General features: G+C 43.4%; 2 protein-coding genes and 2 non-coding genes across 7 annotated transcripts; all 4 read right to left on the bottom strand.

The window, feature by feature from the left end:
* Positions 1–9,641: 9,641 nt before the first annotated feature.
* Positions 9,642–14,732, bottom strand: rpl3 (ribosomal protein L3). Its single transcript, XM_030339864.1, has 10 exons — positions 14,633–14,732; positions 13,796–13,988; positions 13,408–13,576; positions 12,888–13,023; positions 12,319–12,505; positions 11,679–11,839; positions 11,149–11,250; positions 10,686–10,781; positions 10,245–10,364; positions 9,642–9,774 (listed from the first exon to the last, which is right to left on the bottom strand). Exons 1-10 carry the CDS (start codon positions 14,633–14,635, stop codon positions 9,730–9,732), a joined length of 1,212 nt encoding a protein of 403 aa, XP_030195724.1. The 5' UTR covers positions 14,636–14,732; the 3' UTR covers positions 9,642–9,729.
* LOC115539485 (small nucleolar RNA U83B) lies at positions 10,481–10,576 on the bottom strand. Its single transcript, XR_003975935.1, has one exon. It is a non-coding gene; the product is annotated as a small nucleolar RNA U83B (small nucleolar RNA).
* Positions 12,584–12,679, bottom strand: LOC115539486 (small nucleolar RNA U83B). The gene has a single exon (XR_003975936.1). It is a non-coding gene; the product is annotated as a small nucleolar RNA U83B (small nucleolar RNA).
* Positions 14,733–15,040: 308 nt separating the features above from the next.
* Positions 15,041–23,369, bottom strand: slc25a39 (solute carrier family 25 member 39). Of its 4 annotated transcripts, none has more exons than XM_030339885.1 (12): positions 23,085–23,369; positions 21,704–21,809; positions 21,456–21,515; positions 21,079–21,123; positions 19,615–19,724; positions 19,227–19,294; positions 18,456–18,580; positions 17,984–18,157; positions 17,522–17,631; positions 17,016–17,097; positions 16,820–16,900; positions 15,041–16,396 (listed from the first exon to the last, which is right to left on the bottom strand). In XM_030339885.1, the coding sequence occupies exons 1-12, from the start codon at positions 23,100–23,102 to the stop codon at positions 16,281–16,283; spliced, it is 1,095 nt and encodes a 364-aa protein (XP_030195745.1). In that variant the 5' UTR covers positions 23,103–23,369; the 3' UTR covers positions 15,041–16,280. The 4 variants fall into 4 exon arrangements, with proteins under 4 accessions (XP_030195745.1, XP_030195735.1, XP_030195763.1 ...); XM_030339875.1 differs by having other exon boundaries at positions 21,704–21,812; positions 23,085–23,259; XM_030339903.1 differs by lacking the exon at positions 21,079–21,123.
* Between the last annotated feature and the right edge of the window lie 301 nt (positions 23,370–23,670).

The following is a 23,670-nucleotide window of genomic DNA, read 5'->3' as shown; positions in this document are numbered from 1 at the left end:
CATGGTGCATTGATACGTTAGGCGGTTAATACTCTAAACAGCTCAGGTTCGGATCCCCGCGTAAATATTGAAAGGGGTACGACTGTTATTTTTCTTTGGTCGTCATGAAAAATATATAAGGGGTAACACTGACGATATTTATCAATTAAGACATAGGGGGTAAAACTGTTGTCTTTGTCAAATAAAACATAAGGGGTAACACTGTTGTTTTTTATTGGTCGTCATGAAAAAAAACATAAGGGGTAACACTTGTTTTTTATTGGTCGTCATGAAAAAAAACATAAGGGGTAACACAGTTGTTTTTTATTGGTCGTCATGAAAAAAAACATAAGGGGTAACACTTGTTTTTTATTGGTCATCATGAAAAAAAACATAAGGGGTAACACTGTTGTTTTTTTATTGGTCGTCATGAATAAAAACATAAGGGGTAACACTGTTGTTTTTTATTTGTCGTCATGAAAAAAAACATAAGGGGTAACACTTGTTTTTTATTGGTCATCATGAAAAAAAACATAAGGGGTAACACTGTTGTTTTTTTATTGGTCGTCATGAATAAAAACATAAGGGGTAACACTGTTGTTTTTTATTGGTCGTCATGAAAAAAAACATAAGGGGTAACACAGTTGTTTATTATTGGTCGGCATGAAAAAAAACATAAGGGGTAACACTGTTGTCTTTGTCAAATAAAATATAAGGGGTAACACTGTCGTTTTTTATCAGTCGTCATGAAAAACACATAAGGGGTAACACTGTCGTTTTTAATTGGTCGTCATGAAAAAAACCATAAGGGAAATAATAGAAACACACACATAAATTTTAATGTCATGTATATCCTCTTTACTGATGATTGATTATTGTGTATTGTCATCTCCTCAGTGGTGCAGTGGAGTGCACTCTGCCTAACCCACTGGCGACCGCGGCTCAATTTCTGTGGAAAACGTAATATCTTTAATTTGAAATGTAATGCTATCACTGTCATATATAACCACAGACCAATTTAACTAACAATTGACAGTGGGAAGTGGAGAGAGCTGTGAGCTAACCCCCGGGAGACAGGGGTTCAAGTCTGGTTGATGTTGTCAAATGGAAGACTCTTTTCTCTATTTCATGCAAATTATAAAGTCAAGTATAACCATTGTGTAGGCTTTCTGTAGTGTCTTTATGGTGCATTGATAAGTTAGGCGGTTAACACTCTAAACAGCTCAGGTTCGGATTCCTGCGAAAACGTTGAAAGGGGTACCACTGTTATTTTTCTTTGGTCGTCATGAAAAATACCAAAAGTGGTAACACTGTCGTTTTTTATTGGTCGTCATGAAAAAAAAACATAAGGGGTAACACAGTCGTTTTTTATTGGTCGTCATGAAAAAAACATAAGGGGTAACACTGACGATATTTATCAATTAAGACATAGGGGGTAAGGGGGTGTTCACACAGGCAGTTTTTTTTTCAGGTGCGGGTGGATGTTTTACATTATATTCCTATGATACAGGGTGTTTTTGTAAAAACATCCTGGGTGCTTTTAAAAACACCGCTGCCAGCGGGTTTTTTTCACTGCTCTGGGTGGTTTTCAAGTTGGGATAAATTCAACTCGCCAAGAAAAAGCACCCGACGTCAGGCGGTTTTTTGACAGCTGACCAATGAACGAGAACCTACGTCACTAGGAAAAACGTTGGAAATTCAAGAATGGCGACCCAAACAAACAAGTCTTTCCCGACGGAGCAACTTGTTGTTCTTGTTAGTGAACATGTTGAGTTATATGACATGACCAACAAGTTATACCACAACATATATCACAAGGAGAGTATCTGGAGGACGATCGGTGGGATTTTGGGACATTATCAAACCGTAGCTCCTGAATACAACTATGAAACGCCCCGTACTGCTGCCGTCCCCGGTTTATGTCATGCACCCACAAACGGGAAGGTTCATCGTTATCCTCGTCGTTGTCATCTAACGCCAAAACAAGGGCTAATTTTCTCATCCTCGACATTGTAACTGACACTGTAGCGTAGTCAAACCACTTTGATACGGTAACCGATTGGCAACGTGGCTCTAGAACATTCTGCTCTAGAATGAACTTGACAAAACCACCCTGTCAGTTTTTTAGTTGGTAAAAAACCGCCCGGGTCAGGTGTTTTTTAATATAAAAAAACTGCCTGTGTGAACACGCCCTAACACTGTCGTTTTTATCAAATGAAACATGAGGGGTGACACTGTCGTTTTTCTTTGGTCGGCATGAAAAAGAACATAAGGGGTAACACTGTTGTTCTTTATCGGTCGTCATGAAAAAAAACATGAGGGGTAACACTCTTGTTTTTTATTGGTCGTCATGAAAAAAACATAAGGGGCAACACTCTTGTTTTTTTATTGGTCGTCATGAATAAAAACATAAGGGGTAACACTGTTGTTTTTTATTGGTCGTCATGAAAAAAAACATAAGGGGTAACACTGTTGTTTTTTTATTGGTCGTCATGAATAAAAACATAAGGGGTAACACTCTTGTTTTTTATTGGTCGTCATGAAAAAAAACATAAGGGGTAACACTGTTGTTTCTTATTGGTCGGCATGAAAAAAAACATAAGGGGTAACACTGTCGTTTTTTTCAAAAGAAACATGAGGGGTGACACTGTCGTTTTTCTTTGGTCGTCATTAAAAAAACCATAAGGGGTAACACTGTTGTTTTTTATTGGTCGTCATGAAAAAAAAAATAAGGGGTAACACTGTTGTTTTTTATTGGTCGTCATGAAAAAAAAATAAGGGTTAACACTGTTGTCTTTGTCAAATAAAACATAAGGGGTAACACTGTTGTTTTTTATTGGTCGTCATGAAAAAAACCATAAGGGGTAAAACTTGTTTTTTATTGGTCGTCATGAAAAAAAACATAAGGGGTAACACTGTTGTTTTTTTATTGGTCGTCATGAATAAAAACATAAGGGGTAACACTGTTGTTTTTTATTGGTCGTCATGAAAAAAAAAAAAGGGGTAACACTGTTGTCTTTGTCAAATAAAACATAAGGGGTAACACTGTTGTTTTTTATTGGTCATCATGAAAAAAAACATAAGGGGTAACACTGTTGTTTTTTATCGGTCGTCATGAAAAAAAACATAAGGGGTAACACTCTTGTTTTTTATTGGTCGTCATGAAAAAAACATAAGGGGCAACACTCTTGTTTTTTTATTGGTCGTCATGAATAAAAACATAAGGGGTAACACTCTTGTTTTTTATTGGTCGTCATGAAAAAAAACATAAGGGGTAACACTGTTGTTTCTTATTGGTCGGCATGAAAAAAAACATAAGGGGTAACACTGTCGTTTTTTTCAAAAGAAACATGAGGGGTGACACTGTCGTTTTTCTTTGGTCGTCATTAAAAAAACCATAAGGGGTAACACTGTTGTTTTTTATTGGTCGTCATGAAAAAAAAAATAAGGGGTAACACTGTTGTTTTTTATTGGTCGTCATGAAAAAAAAATAAGGGTTAACACTGTTGTCTTTGTCAAATAAAACATAAGGGGTAACACTGTTGTTTTTTATTGGTCGTCATGAAAAAAACCATAAGGGGTAAAACTTGTTTTTTATTGGTCGTCATGAAAAAAAACATAAGGGGTAACACTGTTGTTTTTTTATTGGTCGTCATGAATAAAAACATAAGGGGTAACACTGTTGTTTTTTATTGGTCGTCATGAAAAAAAAAAAAGGGGTAACACTGTTGTCTTTGTCAAATAAAACATAAGGGGTAACACTGTTGTTTTTTATTGGTCATCATGAAAAAAAACATAAGGGGTAACACTGTTGTTTTTTATTGGTCGTCATGAAAAAAAACATAAGGGGTAACACTGTTGTTTTTTATTTGTCGTCATGAAAAAAAACATAAGGGGTAACACTTGTTTTTTATTGGTCGTCATGAAAAAAAACATAAGGGGTAACACTGTTGTTTTTTATTGGTCATCATGAAAAAAAACATAAGGGATGAAACTGTTGTTTTTTATTGGTCGTCATTAAAAAAAACATAAGGGGTAACACTGTTGTTTTTTATTGGTCGTCATGAAAAAAAACATAAGGGGTAACACTGTTGTTTTTTATCGGTCGTCATGAAAGAAACATAAGGGGTAACACTGTTGTTTTTTATTGGTCGTCATGAAAAAAAAATAAGGGTTAACACTGTTGTCTTTGTCAAATAAAACATAAGGGGTAACACTGTTGTTTTTTATTGGTCGTCATGAAAAAAAACATAAGGGGTAACACTTGTTTTTTATTGGTCATCATGAAAAAAAACATAAGGGGTAACACTGTTGTTTTTTTATTGGTCGTCATGAATAAAAACATAAGGGGTAACACTGTTGTTTTTTATTGGTCGTCATGAAAAAAAACATAAGGGGTAACACAGTTGTTTATTATTGGTCGGCATGAAAAAAAACATAAGGGGTAACACTGTTGTCTTTGTCAAATAAAATATAAGGGGTAACACTGTCGTTTTTTATCAGTCGTCATGAAAAACACATAAGGGGTAACACTGTCGTTTTTAATTGGTCGTCATGAAAAAAACCATAAGGGAAATAATAGAAACACACACATAAATTTTAATGTCATGTATGTCCTCTTTACTGATGATTGATTATTGTGTATTGTCATCTCCTCAGTGGTGCAGTGGAGTGCACTCTGCCTAACCCACTGGCGACCGCGGCTCAATTTCTGTGGAAAACGTAATATCTTTAATTTGAAATGTAATGCTATCACTGTCATATATAACCACAGACCTATGTAATTTATAAATTACAGTGGGAAGTGGAGAGAGCTGTGAGCTAACCCCCTGGAGACCGGGGTTCAAGTCCGGTTGATGTTGTCAGTTGGAAGACTCTTTTCTCTATTTCATGCAAATTATAAAGTAAAGTATAACCATTGTGTATTCTTTCTGCAGTGTCTTCATGGTGCATTGATAAGTTAGGCGGTTAACACTCTAAACAGCTCAGGTTCGGATCCCCGCGAAAATGTTGAAAGGGGTACCTCTGTTGTTTTTCTTTGGTCGTCATGAAAAATACCACAAGGGGTAACACTGTCGTTTTTTTATTGGTTGTCATGAAAAAAAAACATAAGGGGTAACACTGACGATATTTATCAATTAAGACATAGGGGGTAACACTGTCGTTTTTATCAAATGAAACATGAGGGGTGACACTGTCGTTTTTCTTTGGTCGTCATGAAAAAAACCATAAGGGGTAACACTGTTGTTTTTTATTGGTCGTCATGAAAAAGAACATAAGGGATAACACTGTTGTTTTTCATTGGTCGTCATGAAAAAAAACATAAGGGGTAACACTTGTTTTTTATTGGTCGTCATGAAAAAAAACATAAGGGGTAACACTGTTGTTTTTTATTGGTCGTCATGAAAAAAAACATAAGGGGTAACACTGTTGTTTTTTATTGGTCGTCATGAAAAAAACATAAGGGGTAACACTTTTGTTTTTTATTGGTCGTCATGAAAAAAAACATAAGGGGTAACACTTGTTTTTTATTGGTCGTCATGAAAAAAACATAAGGGGTAACACTGTTGTTTTTTTATTGGTCGTCATGAATAAAAACATGAGGGGTAACATTGTTGTTTTTTATTGGTCGTCATGAAAAAAAACATAAGGGGTAACACTGTTGTTCATTATTCGTCGGCATGAAAAAAAAAAGGGGTAACACTGTTGTCTTTGTCAAATAAAATATAAGGGGTAACACTGTCGTTTTTTATCAGTCGTCATGAAAAAAACATAAGGGGTAACACTGTCGTTTTTAATTGGTCGTCATGAAAAAAACCATAAGGGAAATAATAGAAATACACACATACATTTTAATGTCATGTATATCCTCTATACTGATGATTGATTATTGTGTATTGTCATCGCCTCAGTGGTGCAGTGGAGTGCACTCTGCCTAACCCACTGGCGACCGCGGCTCAATTTCTGTGGAAAACACAATATCTTTAATTTGAAATGTAATGCTATCACTGTCATATATAACCACAGACCTATTTAACTAACAATTGACAGTGGGAAGTGGAGAGAGCTGTGAGCTAACCCCCGGGAGACCGGGGTTCAAGTCTGGTTGATGTTGTCAAATGGAAGACTCTTTTCTCTATTTCATGCAAATTATAAAGTCAAGTATAACCATTGTGTAGGCTTTCTGTAGTGTCTTCATGGTGCATTGATAAGTTAGGCGGTTAACACTCTAAACAGCTCAGGTTCGGATTCCTGCGAAAACGTTGAAAGGGGTACCACTGTTATTTTTCTTTGGTCGTCATGAAAAATACCAAAAGTGGTAACACTGTCGTTTTTTATTGGTCGTCATGAAAAAAAAACATAAGGGGTAACACAGTCGTTTTTTATTGGTCGTCATGAAAAAAACATAAGGGGTAACACTGACGATATTTATCAATTAAGACATAGGGGGTAACACTGTCGTTTTTATCAAATGAAACATGAGGGGTGACACTGTCGTTTTTCTTTGGTCGGCATGAAAAAGAACATAAGGGGTAACACTGTTGTTCTTTATCGGTCGTCATGAAAAAAAACATAAGGGGTAACACTCTTGTTTTTTATTGGTCGTCATGAAAAAAACATAAGGGGCAACACTCTTGTTTTTTTATTGGTCGTCATGAATAAAAACATAAGGGGTAACACTGTTGTTTTTTATTGGTCGTCATGAAAAAAAACATAAGGGGTAACACTGTTGTTTTTTTATTGGTCGTCATGAATAAAAACATAAGGGGTAACACTCTTGTTTTTTATTGGTCGTCATGAAAAAAAACATAAGGGGTAACACTGTTGTTTCTTATTGGTCGGCATGAAAAAAAACATAAGGGGTAACACTGTCGTTTTTTTCAAAAGAAACATGAGGGGTGACACTGTCGTTTTTCTTTGGTCGTCATTAAAAAAACCATAAGGGGTAACACTGTTGTTTTTTATTGGTCGTCATGAAAAAAAAAATAAGGGGTAACACTGTTGTTTTTTATTGGTCGTCATGAAAAAAAAATAAGGGTTAACACTGTTGTCTTTGTCAAATAAAACATAAGGGGTAACACTGTTGTTTTTTTATTGGTCGTCATGAATAAAAACATAAGGGGTAACACTCTTGTTTTTTATTGGTCGTCATGAAAAGAAACATAAGGGGTAACACTGTTGTTTCTTATTGGTCGGCATGAAAAAAAACATAAGGGGTAACACTGTCGTTTTTTTCAAAAGAAACATGAGGGGTGACACTGTCGTTTTTCTTTGGTCGTCATTAAAAAAACCATAAGGGGTAACACTGTTGTTTTTTATTGGTCGTCATGAAAAAAAAAATAAGGGGTAACACTGTTGTTTTTTATTGGTCGTCATGAAAAAAAAATAAGGGTTAACACTGTTGTCTTTGTCAAATTAAACATAAGGGGTAACACTGTTGTTTTTTATTGGTCGTCATGAAAAAAACCATAAGGGGTAAAACTTGTTTTTTATTGGTCGTCATGAAAAAAAACATAAGGGGTAACACTGTTGTTTTTTTATTGGTCGTCATGAATAAAAACATAAGGGGTAACACTGTTGTTTTTTATTGGTCGTCATGAAAAAAAAAAAAGGGGTAACACTGTTGTCTTTGTCAAATAAAACATAAGGGGTAACACTGTTGTTTTTTATTGGTCATCATGAAAAAAAACATAAGGGGTAACACTGTTGTTTTTTATTGGTCGTCATGAAAAAAAACATAAGGGGTAACACTGTTGTTTTTTATTTGTCGTCATGAAAAAAAACATAAGGGGTAACACTTGTTTTTTATTGGTCGTCATGAAAAAAAACATAAGGGGTAACACTGTTGTTTTTTATTGGTCATCATGAAAAAAAACATAAGGGATGAAACTGTTGTTTTTTATTGGTCGTCATTAAAAAAAACATAAGGGGTAACACTGTTGTTTTTTATTGGTCGTCATGAAAAAAACATAAGGGGTAACACTGTTGTTTTTTATCGGTCGTCATGAAAGAAACATAAGGGGTAACACTGTTGTTTTTTATTGGTCGTCATGAAAAAAAAATAAGGGTTAACACTGTTGTCTTTGTCAAATAAAACATAAGGGGTAACACTGTTGTTTTTCATTGGTCGTCATGGAAAAAAACATAAGGGGTAACACTGTCGTTTTTATCAAATGAAACGTAAAGGGTAACACTGTCGTTTTTTTATCTGTCGTCAAGAAAAACCCATAAGGGGTAACACTGTCGAAATGTATCGAATAAAACAGGGGGTAACATATTTGTATGCAATAGTTGACATTTAAATTGGATAGAAGGAATCGCAATGCAGCCACAGATTCACCCTTTCCAAATGAGTGGAAGCTGGTCAAATGTGATTATATTATTATCCTACCGGTATAACCTACCTTAACTACGATATTGGCGCCTGAGAACCACACACACACACACACACACACACACACACACACACACACACACACACACACACACACACACACACACACACACACACACACACACACACACACACACACTGATGCTTGAAGCAGTGGGCCAGAATGCTGCTAGCAGCCAAGTCCCAGCATAAAGTGCTTCACACCTGGTCACGAGCGCAGGCACGCACACACAGGTATGCTACTTGGCCCTCTCCTCTGCTGTCCCAGCGTGCATCCCAGTTACCTGGCTACCGTCCCATCAGCAACAGCTGTTACCACGACGACGAGAGCTTTAGAAACCTACTAAAAACAGCTTTTATGCAAAAAATACCCATTTACTAATGAATGAGGATAGAGTTAACTTGTCGGTCAAAGATAATTAAAACCATTAATTTAAGGCGACGTGGGTCTGCAGGCGTCTACGGATGGACAGCAGAGAGCCAGGTATACGAGGCCGAGGTGGTCATGATGTAACAGCAGGCCCGCCTCCGTCACTCTGCTCCGGCTGAAACGGTGACGTGTGTGGCGCAGACCCGTCAACCAAAGTGACTCAATGTGCCATCGCCCTCAGTTTATACGACACCGGAGGATGGATGGATGAGAAGGAAATCCCGAGCGTTCATGTGTACCTTTTCCACTGTACCGTTACAAAAGTCCTTTAAAACGACGCACCATTCAATGGCCATCAACTCCTTAACCTGCCGGTAGACGCGATCATATTTCTATCCAAAACGACTTGCATTCATTCACACCCCGACGGCCAGGTCAAGCACGCAAGGCGACAGCCAGTGCGTCAGGGTGAGGAGTCTTGCTCAAGAACAGCGCGGATCCAAGCTAGGAGCAGGGGATCGAACTAGCAACCGTCCGGTTAGTCAATGCGCTTTACCTCCTGAGCCACGGCCGCACCTCCCGACGATGAGTCAGAAAGCAGTGTGCCCGAATAATGAAGTTATGCTTGGGCAGTGGACCATTTAGCGTTCAGTACTGCTTAACAACTCAAACTTGGCAACTGAATGACGGTTCAGAAAAGCATTAAGGCGACCCAGATTATAATAAATGTCCAGCCACAAGGGTCAGGACTTATTTAGCCACATTATCAAATAAGCATCTTTATTCAAGATTTACCTCCAATGCCAAGTACATTTAAAGAACTAGCCAGATATGACCAAGAACCCAATATGAACTATCTAGAGGGTGTTGGTGCATCACATCAAAAAGAAGCAGAGCAAGAGTTTGTTGTTTGGTCGTTTTATTAAAGAACTCTGCAGAACAGTTTGAGACAAACGCATCCAGAGAGAGCTTCTGGAAAGTATTCTTAGGCCGTCTCCTCCTTGGCCAGACGGTCCTTCTTGAGTGGTCCCTGTAGGAGGAAGAGGACGGAGGTCAGTGGTGAGTGGTGAAGACAGACACTGGTCACCACACACACACACACAGTAGATCGCTAGAGGTAGAATGTTCCCAGGGAGTGAACAGGGAGCGACCACTACAGGCACTGCTCCCCTGCCTCGCCGGAAGGATTACTCTAGCACTGGAATGGAACACGTAGTTCATACCAAACATTGAACCAGGTTACGATCCAGTGCGACCCCAGTTAGGGACAAATAGAGAAACTACTACCTAATAACCACGAGACTTCTAATAGCACAACTTTGAAACAAACTTGACAATCAGTAGAACCATTTGGTGTCATTGGCACATTTAGGAACAGGAGAAACTTCTAGCTCAAACTAGTAAAGTTATAATTGGTACTGTTCCAGGTGCTTTAGGGCAGTGCCACACCAACACCAGCACAAAGCCAGCACTGATGGTCCTCTCTAGCGCGACTCGTACCATAAACGCTTTCTTCTCCTCGATGGTCTGGAAGCGACCGTGTCCGAACTTGGATGTTGTGTCGATGAACTTGAGGTCGATCTTCTCCGAGGCGCGACGGTTGGTCTGGACCAGCAGAGACTGAAAGGGGGGGGGGGGGGGGAGAGGACAGTGAGTGAGTCAGCAGACATGGAGGAGAGATGTAGTTAGGCTCAGATGGAGCCAGGCATATGATTCTGATCATTATCTAGGAGAAGTCGTGTTTCAGAAGGAAGGCAGCTGGAAAATTACTCCTCACGGTGTATCGGGCGCCATGCCTGACGCAGGATTCCGTGGTCTCATCACCAACACGTTAACTAAACCCAGTAGCTGGGCCGTGGACTGATCCACTAAAGCCTATCCTGCTTGAAGCTGGACACCAGTCAGTAGGGGGGGGTCAGTGGGGGTCCGAGCGGGGCTCACCTTGCGTAGGGTCAGAACCCTCTTCTTCACGCCGATGGTGCAGCCCTTCAGCATGAGGAAGTCGTTGGTCACCTCGCCGTAGTGCACGAAGCCACCCTATTGGACGAGAGAGCGGTTAGTACACTGGGTCACAACACGGGCTCCTGGTGTCGTGTCAACATTAGTTTCGGACTAGTTGTCTATTAGACTGCGCTCAGTGATCGACGAATCAGCAAGGATCAGAGACCCATTATGTCCGCCCGTCGATTGGATCATCACAGGCAGGCTCACAAATAAACACAGCGTTACTGAATGAAGTGCTGGAATTGTTTATTAGCAAAACCAACTATTGAAGCTTCAAGTGGTCAGCTATAATCAATTTAACAAAATGCATTGATTAATTCCAGTCCATGTACTTGGTGCCTGATGGTTGCAGCCGTAGTTGACTTGGACGGATTGCGGTACGAAGACAGTGTCAACTCACCAGGGGGGTGATGCTCTTGTTGGACAGATCGTACTCTGTGGCTGCGTTGTTCTTCACCAGCTTGCCGTCCTTGGTGTGGTAGCCCTGGCCGATCTTGTAGATCTGTAGGAGGCGTTACACACTAGACGTCAATTTCAGAAACAGCACTGCTCAACCTGACTGGAGTAAGCCAAGCAGGTACACGAGTCACAGAGACTAGTCCGAGGTCAAATGTTCCCGGCGAGTGAACAGGCCAGCGAGCACAAAACGCACATCGCTCCCCTGGCTCACCAGGGAGGTTTACTGTAGCACTGGAATGGAACGACTAGTTCATACTAAACATTGAACCAGGTTACGTACAGTGCGCATTAAGGGGAACACACGACGGAGCAACTAGTAACCGCAATGGTAGTCTGGGTGGCGGGTTCAGCGAAGGCCTCACCTAGGACGACACACCAATGTCATAATCAGTACACCCATGTGGGTGCTTCATTGGAACATTAAGGAGAGTTCCTTGGAGGGGCCCTCATGTCGACATCAACATGGCGTACCTTCTTGTTGATCTCTGTGCGGTGGTGGTATCCCTTCTGACCGGCACGGGCCACAGAGAACGCCACTCGGGCTGGATGCCAGGCCCCGATGCAGGCCACCTTGCGCAGACCACGATGGGTCTTACGGGGGAGCTTCTTTGTGTGCCAACGGCTGGTGACACCTGGGAAGAGGACGACATTAAAGACGATGCCAGAGGCTTGATGCTCCCAGAGAGCAACGTCACCGGCCATAGACACACGGTGGGGTAACAGACGGGGAGATGTTCCCAGGGAGTGAACAGGGAGCGACCACTACAGGCACTGCTCCCCTGCCTCGCCGGAAGGATTACTCTAGCACTGGAATGGAACACGTAGTTCATACCAAACATTGAACCAGGTTACGATCCAGTGCGGCCCCACTTTTGACTTAAGGTCAAAAGGTAAAGGGGTGCTTCGGTATAAGTTCTAGAACTTATTCACTGTACAGTTTGTGCAAAGCCTTTCACCACATCCGTCAGCACTTCTGTTGACATTTGATGAGCCAAAATAATCTGATAGTTCAGCAGCATCCGCTAGGTTTATTTCAAAGCAGGTAATTACACATGCGTCTTTTTAAATAACAAATAAGGTGACATGAGCAGACGTCGTCCCCTCAACTCACCCTTGTATCCGTGTCCCTTGGTGACTCCGATGACGTCGATCATCTCGTCCTGGGAGAAAACGGTGGTGATGGCCACCGACTGCTCCAGCTTCTCGCGGGCCCAGTCGATCTTGTCCGAGATGGAGCCGCCGTTGAGCTGCACCTCCATGAGGTGGGCCTTCTTCTGCCTAATGGGAATGAGTCTCATCTGCACGGAGGAGAGAGGGGACGTGGTTAGGGTCAGACACAGGGGGCAGCGGCTGGAGTTACTGCGTTAGGACGCCTGTCGTGTTTCAGAAGGAAGGCAGCTGGAAAACTAATCCTCACGGTGTATCGGGCGCCATGCCTGACGCAGGATTCCGTGGTCTCATCACCAACACGTTAACTAAACTCAGGTAGCTGGGCAGTATAGACTGCCTCACTTAAGACTATCCTGCTTAAAGCTCGACACCAGAATCGGTGGAGCGTCCGACCGGTCCCCAGACCACCGTCTCAGGTAGCTGGACATATTTGTAGGTAACATTTTAACTGTTCAGAGAAGCCTCTCAGCCATCCTCTCCAGGGAGAGAGGCGAGTAGCAGCAGACCCACCTGTGTGTGGGCCAGGATGCGGATGACGTGGCAGTACTTCTTCATGGACGCAAAGTCCTTCTCCAGCTGCTTCTTGCCGTCGTCGTCCTGCCATCTCTTGCAGTACTTGGTGAAGGCCTTCTTCTTGGACTTGTACCTGTTCACGAGCCATGCAAGGGCGGAGGCGCGGCGAGGGGAGCACAGACACACAACGGGTTGGCGCCGGCCCTTCGTGGCCGCGAGGGTCAGAGGAAGGGACCGGGCCGGCTGCGCGCCCTCTCCCCCTCGCGGGGACGAGAGGGGCGTCTGCAGCTTCCGAGGGGGTTTCGGCTCATGGCACAGCTTCTAAGAAGCACTTTCCACCGGCCAGAGGAGCCTGGAGCTCGTCAGTCCACGAGGAACATGAGAGGAGCTGCCGTTCGGAGGCCACCATGGGGTTAGACTGGCTCAGTAAACACATTCACCATGTTCACGTTTACTGGGCAGCCAACATGCTTCTGCGGTCAGTATGTTTGGGATCACATTTGGGTCGGAGACTCACCAGTTCTTGTAGAAGCGACGCTTGCACTCGTCACTGATGTGCTCGGCGAAGATGGTCTTGATGGCACGCAGACCGCGGGGGGTCTCGATGTAGCCCACAACACCGACCACGATCATGGGAGGGCACTCCACAATGGTGACGGCCTCAACCACCTCCTTCTTGTTGACCTCTGCAGACGCAAAGTCATGGACGGTGAGACTACGATATTTTATCCAACAAGGTAGCAAGACAAGACTGGGCTAATAGTAATAAGACTGCGCTCAGTAATCGACATTCAGCAAGGATCAGAGAACCATTATGTCCGCCCGTCGATTGGATCACAGGCAGAGCTCAAACTAAAGATACGATACCGCGATAAAGTACAGGGGTGTAATCTGAGTTAACTCACTTGAGCCAGGTCGGTCGACTTCACGGACAATGTGGGTCATGCCGGCCTTGTAGCCCAGGAAGGCCGTGAGGTGGACGGGCTTGGTGGGGTCATCCTTGGGGAAGCTCTTCACCTTACCACGGTGACGCCTACTCCTCTTGCGGGGCAGGAAGCCCAGAGACCCGTGGCGGGGAGCCGAGAACTTACGGTGAGACTGGAAGGAGAGGGAGGCAGTGTGGTCAGTAACGTGATATTTCAGATTTACTAAATTAGTAGTTTCGGGCTAGTTGTCTATTTAGACTGCGCTCAGTAATCGACGATTCAGCAAGGATCAGAGACCCATTATGTCCGCCCGTCGATTGGATCATCACAGGCAGTCTCACAAATAAATACAGCTTTACTGAATTAAGTGCTTGAATTGTTTATTAGCAAAACGAACTATTGAAATGACAGGCAACATATGGCAAGGCTAGCAAGACTGAGCAGTCGCACATGGACTAGAAGGCCATTATTCAGGTCTGGATTACATTAAAAACAATAAATGGCACATAAAGCGTATGCATTTCTAATATATTAGGTTGGCATTCAAGAGATTATCTATTGACTGTTTTTACCGACAGAGCTACTCTATATAAAAGGGCCTAGACCGCGACAGTACAGCAGCCATTTTGGCTGAGCTACAACATGCAACGACCACGCATTACCAGTGTAAATATCCCCTTAAATATAACAACCTACAATAAATAATCTGCATTGAAGAACGGATGACAATAAGTTAACACAACCAAAGGATCAAAGTGAGGTAAATCATAAGGATGCTCGAGATAAACATCGGTAGAGCTGGTATTGAAAACTCACCATTTTGTCTCAGAGCCGAATGAAAGAGACAGTGGTATGAGGAAGCGGCCTATTTATACAGAAAAGGTATCGCGAGATTTAACGTGGGTACGCTGGACCCGGCCCACTTCATCCCTACCGAACCCGATAGATGTCGCTGTGGTATGCACGTTTTATTTAATGGGGTGATCAAGTGATTCACTTTTACATTCATATTTTAGCATCCACGATGGTGCACATTGTACAAGCATGTGTTGGTTAATTATTAGTTCAGTTCTGTTGCATACTGCTAAAAGGTTTCAGTTAAGAGACTTTAAACTTAAGTTACATTTAAGGACGAGAATACAGATTGAATTAATACAAATCATCGAATTGTATTCTCTTAAACGTGAAATGGGGATTTATTGGTTATAAAATATGTGAAGGCCCTTGAATTAATTAGTTTTATTTAATTGAGAATTAAATGTATACAGAGAACGTATGTCACATATTGAATCACATTCAAATAAGCTTTGACCATTTATTGGACAAGAAAATACACTATTATAAGGCAAGATGTTTATTTTGTGGTCTTCAGAACTTTTGAATACCGAACTCTGGACATTACTTTGATTTAAATGAAAACTAAACAAAATAAACAACTCAAGTAAACCCCTAGTTCTCAGATTTCGTAAAAGTGTGCCATAGTTAACTTGAGAATTAACATTGAAATAATGGTTAAATAATCAATGTAATATTTATCTCAGTCACCCTGACATTAGTGTATCCATGACAACAGAAATGGGAGACCTGGTAAATACCCAGGACATTATTCTATTCTTATGCACCCAAAGTTGATATAGACTTTTGATTAATTACATGGTGTGTGTATATATATATATTTTTTTTTTCTTCATTTAACAGCTTATGTTGGAAATGATCAAATCCATTGACCAAACAAATAGATTGTTCAGTTTCAAACAATGAAATGTGAAATAATTTAATGAAACAATGAAGATTGATTCAATGTTATGTTAAAAAAAATCATACTGAATGCCATAAGAAAACTCTTATTCTTACAATATTGGTACATTATACTTTGTCATAAAGGATTCTTAACGCAGTCTGTTGTGTGAATGCAGTTGAATGTCATTTAAACAGCGTTTCAAAAGACATGGCGCATTATCAATTCATGCTACATGAGTTATGCAAATTCAGTGTTCATCATTTGTTAATTAACACGACTAAACCCAAAACGGTCGCAGTCTGTTAAAAAGTCACTTTTCACATTTTATGTTTAATATTTATAGCGGGAAGTGTGCTCAAGCAGGCGTAATTACCTGCTTTGTAAAACATCTTTAAATAAACCTAGCAGATGTTTCCAAAGTATCACACAGATTATTTTGGCTCATCAAAACACCACGTGGAAATGTGTTTCACATTTTTATCTCCGGTCCATCAACCCACCAGGGCATGGCGTACTTCCGCCCGTATAAAAAAGGAAAGAAGTGTAGATAGACAGATCAGACTAAGGCTTTGCACACGCTGTTCAAATCAAAGCCATTCCAGCCAATCCTGGTCCTCAACCAGATGAAGTAAAGCATTGGGACAAGCGGCTTCGACAGGGAGTGCAGGGGAGTAGGAGCCACCTATGGCCACCAGGGGGCGCTGTGGCCAGCAGGGGAGCCCTTCAGGGGCGCCGCTTCTCTCGGAGGTTCATCTCCTGGAAGAAGGCCTTTCCAAACTCGTAGCTGCTGATCATGATGGCGCAGGCCGGGGCCACCTTGATCACCCGGGGGAGGAACCCTGGGGACACAACGCAGAACAGTGAGGGGAATACAGCAACATGAGACGGGAAAAACATTCAGATCTCACCATGGGGATGTAATGGTCTGATCTAATGTCGTAGTAGTTGCTACGGGGTTGGATTACCGAAAAAGCCATCTCCTAAATAATAGTCATACAGTGGTAAGTGAAATTGATAAGATGGCGTTGCCTGTATAAATTGTTTACTAGGTTTTTTTGTACGGAGCAAAATCTAAAAAGGTACTGCACATGCCATTGTCAGACTACCGATTGCAAAATGATTGATTTGATAAAATGCAGTCATGTTGTAAATAATGAATCCAGTGGTGTGAAGCGAGGGCGTATTAAACCACCATAAGGGGTCACACTCTATGGGGGGAACCCCTCATGGGGTAACCCCTTATGGGGGTAAAGCAGGCGTACCGGCGAAGAGGCCGCGGTGTCCTGACTCCGCCCAGATGTCCTTCAGTATGTGCCAGGTGGCGCTGGACCTCTTCAGGGGAACTGGTGAGGAAAGGACAACTTTAAATCACACTGTAACATGTCATGTTGTTGTGATAACCTTCCTCACAACAGTCCATGCTATGAGCTCAAGCGAACGCCGGCTTAGCTAACGGACCTCCCAGCGTCTCCATCTCCCCCAGTTGGATCTGTCGGCGGGTCTTCACCACGTCGAACGGCAGGGTGAGGACAGCCGCCACCTGGTGAAGGCATGAATATAATTCATTACTTCGCGGTCACACATGAATGAAAGTATGAAGACAACCAAAGCACAAAGACGATCCCCCAATCTGCGTTCCTTCTCTAAATTTCATCCTTGATATTAAGGGAGTTTTCTCCTGCTCTCTGGGCCAGGGGGGCGTCATAAACACACCTGCACCTGTGATTAAAGGCTATACAAATATGATTGAATTGAATGATGAACAAGGTAAGTACTGCAGAACAATATCATTACTATAATTAGATGCTAGTTAAGCTGAATAGCTGCCACCATTGTTACCTCAAGCTGCCTCTAATCTCCTTTAGAGAGGTCGCAGAGTATGATTTCCTTATCGAATGCTACGCTACACTACTGCTACGCTAGGCTACTGCTACGCTAGGCTACTAGTCAAACACGACACTCACCGCTCCAGAGATGGCTCCCGCTGTGAAGCTGATGGAGAAGTCCGTCTGGGAGATGAAGTGCTGCTCGTGGAGCCATTCCTTCACCAGCTCGTAGTTGAACCAGTACAGTGCTGCACGCACACAAACGCACGCACAAACAGACACAAAGTCACACAAAGGAACCAAGTGCCAAGCACTAAACAATCGCTAGGTTAACCCATTCCCCGTATACAACAGAGACAGCTAGGATAAGATGCTACACAATGCTGAGTACTATTTTTAAGTACCTGGACTTACAACATACAACAAGTGTGTCCAAAAAGTGCCAGGACTCACAACCTACAATAAGTCTGTATGAGGGGTGTGTCTGGGTAGGGGGGGGGGGGGGGGGGGGGGGGTGTAAGAGAGGGAGGCTATGCAGAGTCCAGGTGAACTCTGAACAGGTGAGTCTTGAGTCTCGGCGGGCCTCAGGTGGGGGCTCACCTGAGAAGGGGACGTCCCTGAGTACGGTGGGCCCCCAGCCCTTCCACAGCGACAGCCAGCCGCTCTGCGCCACGGCTGAGCGGATGCACACATTGAGCTCACGGTACGTCAGCTTCCTGGACTGCATCTTGGTCCGCACCAACTCCAGGGGGCTGATCACTGTGACGGCGCCCACTGGTGGCCAGAACAGAGGAGAGCAGGAAGGTGAAGACGCTTTTGATTTGAAAAGGGGGGATGTAACGCCACCAGGTGTGAGTGTGATTAGCCGTAACAACGCGCGTGTAAATCTGCCTTTTCCTGTGTCCATTGGGTAGGCTGGTGGACTGATCTATGTAAGAATCTCTGACCAATCAGGACATCCCATCAGGGATTGGCTTGAATATTCCATCCTGCCTGTCAATCACATGTGGGAGGGAGAGGCCCGAGTGGTTGAGCATCTTTTGTCGGCCCGGTGCTTTGTCTGGTGACCTACATCGAGCGAGGCCGCCGGCGATGAGCGGGATGTGGCTGCCATGGAGACCCAGGCTGTAACGGAGGCCGTCCCTCAGCTGGTCGTAACACGTGAAGTAGATGACCGTCGCGGGCACCGCCATCACCCTGGAACACGGCGCAAAACATCCTCACGAGCCATTCCTCATCAAACGATCTTTAGGGCACAATCTTTATCAAACATCACATATTCAAGCAGGAGGAATCTTTGAGATTTTGGCAGTTGGTTACTCGTTGAAAGGTTTCTATTATTGGAAGGTTTCTAATATTTTGAGGTTTCGAATATTGAAAATGGGTTAAACAACCCAAAACGGTACTGTACTGAAACTATACTGAAAGCAAAGAAATAGGCTTGGGTCTCATTATTTGACAAACGGCTATAGTTCAGCACAGCATTAGTGTTCAATGCTGTGATGAACTATAGGCATCAGCCCTTAACGAGTAAATAGTAAATACTAGGATAGTATTTAGGATGGTAATACTAGGGTAGTATTTACCAATACAAGCCTCATACAAGGGAACATGTGGGCTGTGGGCCGTGTTATTTAAAAATGTTGAAATAACCCAAAACTAAACTGAGGTGAAAGCAATGAAATGGGTTTGGGTCTCATCATGGACAGACGGCTCTAGTTCAGCACAGCATTGGTGACCATGCTGTGATGAACTATAGGTTTCTGCCCATTACTGAGTCTATGAATCCTCAATACGAGCCACACTCAAGGGCACATGTGGGTGGTAGACGACGGCCACTCACAGTGTCGGTGGCAGGCCGCTCCATAAGGCCCGGGCTCCTTCCCGTCGGGTGATCTTCACAAAGGCGTCCTGCTCAGACGACAGATAAACCCGTTAACGAGAGACACTACAGACCTGATGGACCCGAAACAGGTCCCCATCTAACACCCTCTTCCCAGAAACACACAAACCCAGGTCATGAAGGCACAATAGTCTACAAAATAAGAATTGGATTAGGCCTTTCTTTTTACACTGGCATGCCAGTGTGGTAGTACAGGCCAAGCCACTCAGACAGCCACACGCTGTCCACGTCGGGGCTCTGGCTTGTTAAGCTGTAACTCTGATTAACTAGTGTTGACTCAGCCATGACAGCGATCTGCAGCGGCGGCCATTTTACTCCAAAGTCTCACCAGGGTGCCGTTGAAGTGCGTCTGTGTCCTGTACAGGCTGGTGCAGCTGCTCCCATTTCGACACACGTAGATGTGATCCATCAGGCCGTTGCAATACAGGAAGCACTTCCCTGTGATACACACGGACACCCAGGCGTTAATTAAACATGTATAAGGTGACCCGTGTTAGAAGAGCAAGCAAATCCAAAGCGTTCTCTTTTGAGCGAGGAAAACAGACAATGCTGACACAGGATTACTAGGCAGCCTGGGTGTTGTGGAGGTTATGTTTCAAGGTTTAATGTTTTGGTGAATAGAGATAAGATAGAACTACAACCAAGTCAATGACCCCCGCAGCCAGCAGGAGCAAGGCCTGTTTACTCTCTGCTATTTTTAAACAGCTGCAAAAACCAAAGCAGAAAACACTAATGTGACACTAACTAACCAGTAGCGAGAGTATGCCTAGAAAGCAAGCCAAAGCAGCTGGATTAAGATGCATTTAATAAGGTTAACAGTGGTTCCGTTTCCTTAAATTCAAATGCACCTGGGAGGAACTATGTGAAACAACTTGACTCAAATTCAGTTTAGTCCAGCATCAGAGTGACCTACACACTCAACCCCTGTAACGAATCATCCTCGTTCTGCACATACTTTAAAATGTGCTTTTAGAAAACAGAATATAGTAGAATAGCAACTGGAAAGGGCGCAGTTTGGCTCGTTACATGCGATTAAAGCAAATTGTACCTGAAACATTGTAGTACAATGCTGTTGATCAAATGCTACCTATATCTGCTGAATTTCCCATTCAGAGATAACATTGTATCAATGGACGAGGGACCACAGCTCCAAGCGCAGATAGCATTGTCTACTTCGTAATGAAGGTGAGGAGCCGAACAGCTGGCCTGTCTACACCCATATCCGTCCTTCGGAGAAGACGAAAAACCCTGGTCCTGACTCACTGAGGTCAAAGATCCCAGGACACTTATCGCAAAGAGTAGGGGTTTCCCCGGTGTCCTGGCCCAACCAGGCTCATTCAGTCTGGCCCCCTAATCATCCTCCTGTATAATTGGCTGACTCATTAATTCCCTCACTCTCCACCTCAAGCTGGTGTGTGGTGAGCGTTCTGGCGCAGATTGGCTGCCGTGCATCATCCAAGTGGGTGCTACACACTGGTGGTGGTTAGTGAGGTCCCCCCCTTCACTGTAAAAGCGTCTTTGAGTGTCTAGAAAAGTGCTCTATAAATTCTATCCATTATTATTATTATTATAGCTTCAGAAACGATTGACCCAAGCAATCTTAGATTTGTTAGTGATATTCGTTATTGGCTTCTTAGAAAAGACGCGTGCGTTAGTGAGCCATGCTGGTTAGTGAGACACAAGGCAGTGCTGTGATATGCAGGAATCATAATTACAGTTCATCATGAAAATATGAAATATATGATGCCAGTGAAAGAAGATGTCCTGGTGTTGAGTCCGTTGGGATACTCACACTTGGAGGGACGGGCGACACAACCCCTACGGGCTCTATCGCAGGCTACAGCATCAGAGCAGAACGCCCGACAGAGGAGTGGGAACAGTGGAGAGAGGGGGAGAGAGAGAGAGAGGAGGAAAAGCCAGACACAGAAGACAAGCGAAGACGTGTTAACAAAAGCACAACACACGTGGCGGCACTACTCAATGACCGGATCATAACGACGTTAAGAGTGTCACTGAAACCGGAGTAAAAGATACTGAGACTAACTGACAACTGAAAACCAAAGGGGACAGATAACGAGACAACGTAGACGCCAGGGGTCCCACTAGGGGCCCCCTGAGGACCCTGTGTCCATCGTCAAGGACCCAGTGCACCGTGGTGCGCCGTCTTACCCTGGGAGAGGGGCTTCTGCTGAGCCTGCAGCCGGATCTTCACCACGTCCAGAGGGGTGACTGCAGACAAACGGACAGCAGGTTTTACACGTTTGCTGCTTTGGTTGAACTTCTCTTAAATCGGGCATTATTGAAAACATCGGCCGCAACACGGAGGGTGTTACTATAAAATCAGGGAAAGTAGGTCAGCAAATGGTTATAGGCGCTTCAGTGTCAGGTGTGCGGAGTTGTTCTAACTCATCTCTTACCGAGCAGAGAGGTGAGGAGGGCCCCTGTGCCAGACGCCAGCATCTGCTGCACTGGGGAGATCCCAGTTACAGGGCCGCTCCCAGCACGCTCACCCATCATGGCTACCTGCCGCATCAGGGGTTGGAGAGATAAGACGCAGAACACGGCCGTATTGCAGCAATAACACCGCTGTCGGCAATAACACGACTGCAGCGCAAGCAGGACGGCCACTCCTGGGCTCGGCTAATGGTTAGGTAACACGCAGCAGTGAAAGATCGTGGAAATATAAAATAGAAATGTACTTCCATTTTGCATTTCTGCACATTTCATTATCCGAAAGTGTTGAGCAAGAAGTTACTAATAACCAAGTTTATCACCAAATACTTAAAAACGTGATAGGGATTAACAACACTGCTTGTGTCAACTCACTGTATCCCCTTTAGACTGTCTACATAATACATTTGAATGATTGTGCCCCAGCAGGGCCTAGGGCTGTGGGGCTGGGTTTGACGTTGTTGTCACACAGTACACTGATAGCTTATCTTTCTATAGCACATCGTCAGTCGCCTCAGAGACTGGCGTCAGGGTATCCGTCCAACTACTACATTACACTGACAATATCTTTACACTTATTGTAGTGTTTGAGTTAGGGCAACTGCATTCGTATCAGTCTACCATTTTATTGGTATGCTCATTTAGTGATCTATACCTAAATACCAACAAATATTTGATCTTTGGAATCTATTTCAGCTTTTAAACAATGAATTCCAGTGTCATTAAAGCACTCAATTGTACTAAATGTTTTGGAAATATTGGCAGATGTGTGACTTATGCAGCATCGCACGTGTATGGTACTATCTAACGACATGAATAAGACATCATGTATTGCATTCATATATTTTATATGAATGGACTTTGTCAAACACACAACCTGGACCCGAACCCTACCCTCATCCCATTAGCCTCAACCACCAGACCAGTTCAGGTGCACCTTGTGAGTGACCCTCCCATTAGCCTCAACCACCGGACCAGTTCAGGTCCACCTTGTGACTCTCCCATTAGCCTCAACCACCAGACCAGTTCAGGTCCTCCTTGAGACTCTCCCATTAGCCCCAAACACCAGACCAGCTCAGGTCCACCTTGTCATCATACCTGCTTACCCACACCTACTAATGCGATCTGCTCTTTCAACAATACATGGGGGAGATGTGGAGACTCCAGCCCTCCCATAAAGACATTTCAAACCATCCCGATGCGTTAGAATGGTCTGGGGCTGGCTGTTAGCCGAGCTAGCCGCCGTCTCTCAGGGACATGTTGTCCCGGCGTAGGCTGTCCTCGGAGCTAGCAGCTAACATGCTATTACATCAATTACATCTATTAAAACGTCCAGTGCGAACTCACCCCTTTCACTGAGAGCATCGTTGTGAAGAAAACGTACTTTCACCCATCGTATTAGCACTGCCGAGTGCTAATATTGAATGATATTTAGCACGCTGCCTCCGTGGTTCACTCATTAATGTCATCCGACGTTCAACACAGACAACTTGTTTTGCAACAATTCACTCTCGCGATACCACGCGGTCGAGACGTCGATGTCTACTGAACGGGCTGAACTCTCGCGATGAAGGGAGCTGTCCATGCAACATGTGTCTGGCCGAGGTCATGAGAGATGCCTAACAGGACTGGGTTATGCAAGCCCACCGTTCTTCTTCTTCTTGTAGAGAATTCTGGGGGGTTGTTCAGTTTCTGCCAGAACTATTTAGAGAGTGTTATAACTATAAATGAGTAAAACTCTCTCTAAAGGGCTCTCGTTACTGCCTCTGCCTGATCTGAATTATCAACAAACCCCCAAATCTAAGATAAAAATAACTAGACCAAAAAATAAATGTATAAAACGACATCCTACCTATCTAATTACAGAACTTTATGAAAAAATAAGTGATTATTGTATTTAACCTTCAAAGTGATTGTTTAATCTTCCTTTTAA

The sequence above is a fragment of the Gadus morhua genome, chromosome 2 (assembly GCF_902167405.1).
Source record: "Gadus morhua chromosome 2, gadMor3.0, whole genome shotgun sequence".
Lineage (NCBI taxonomy): Eukaryota > Metazoa > Chordata > Actinopteri > Gadiformes > Gadidae > Gadus > Gadus morhua.
Note: the sequence above shows the minus strand (reverse complement) of the source record. Positions and strands in the feature narration are given on the sequence as shown.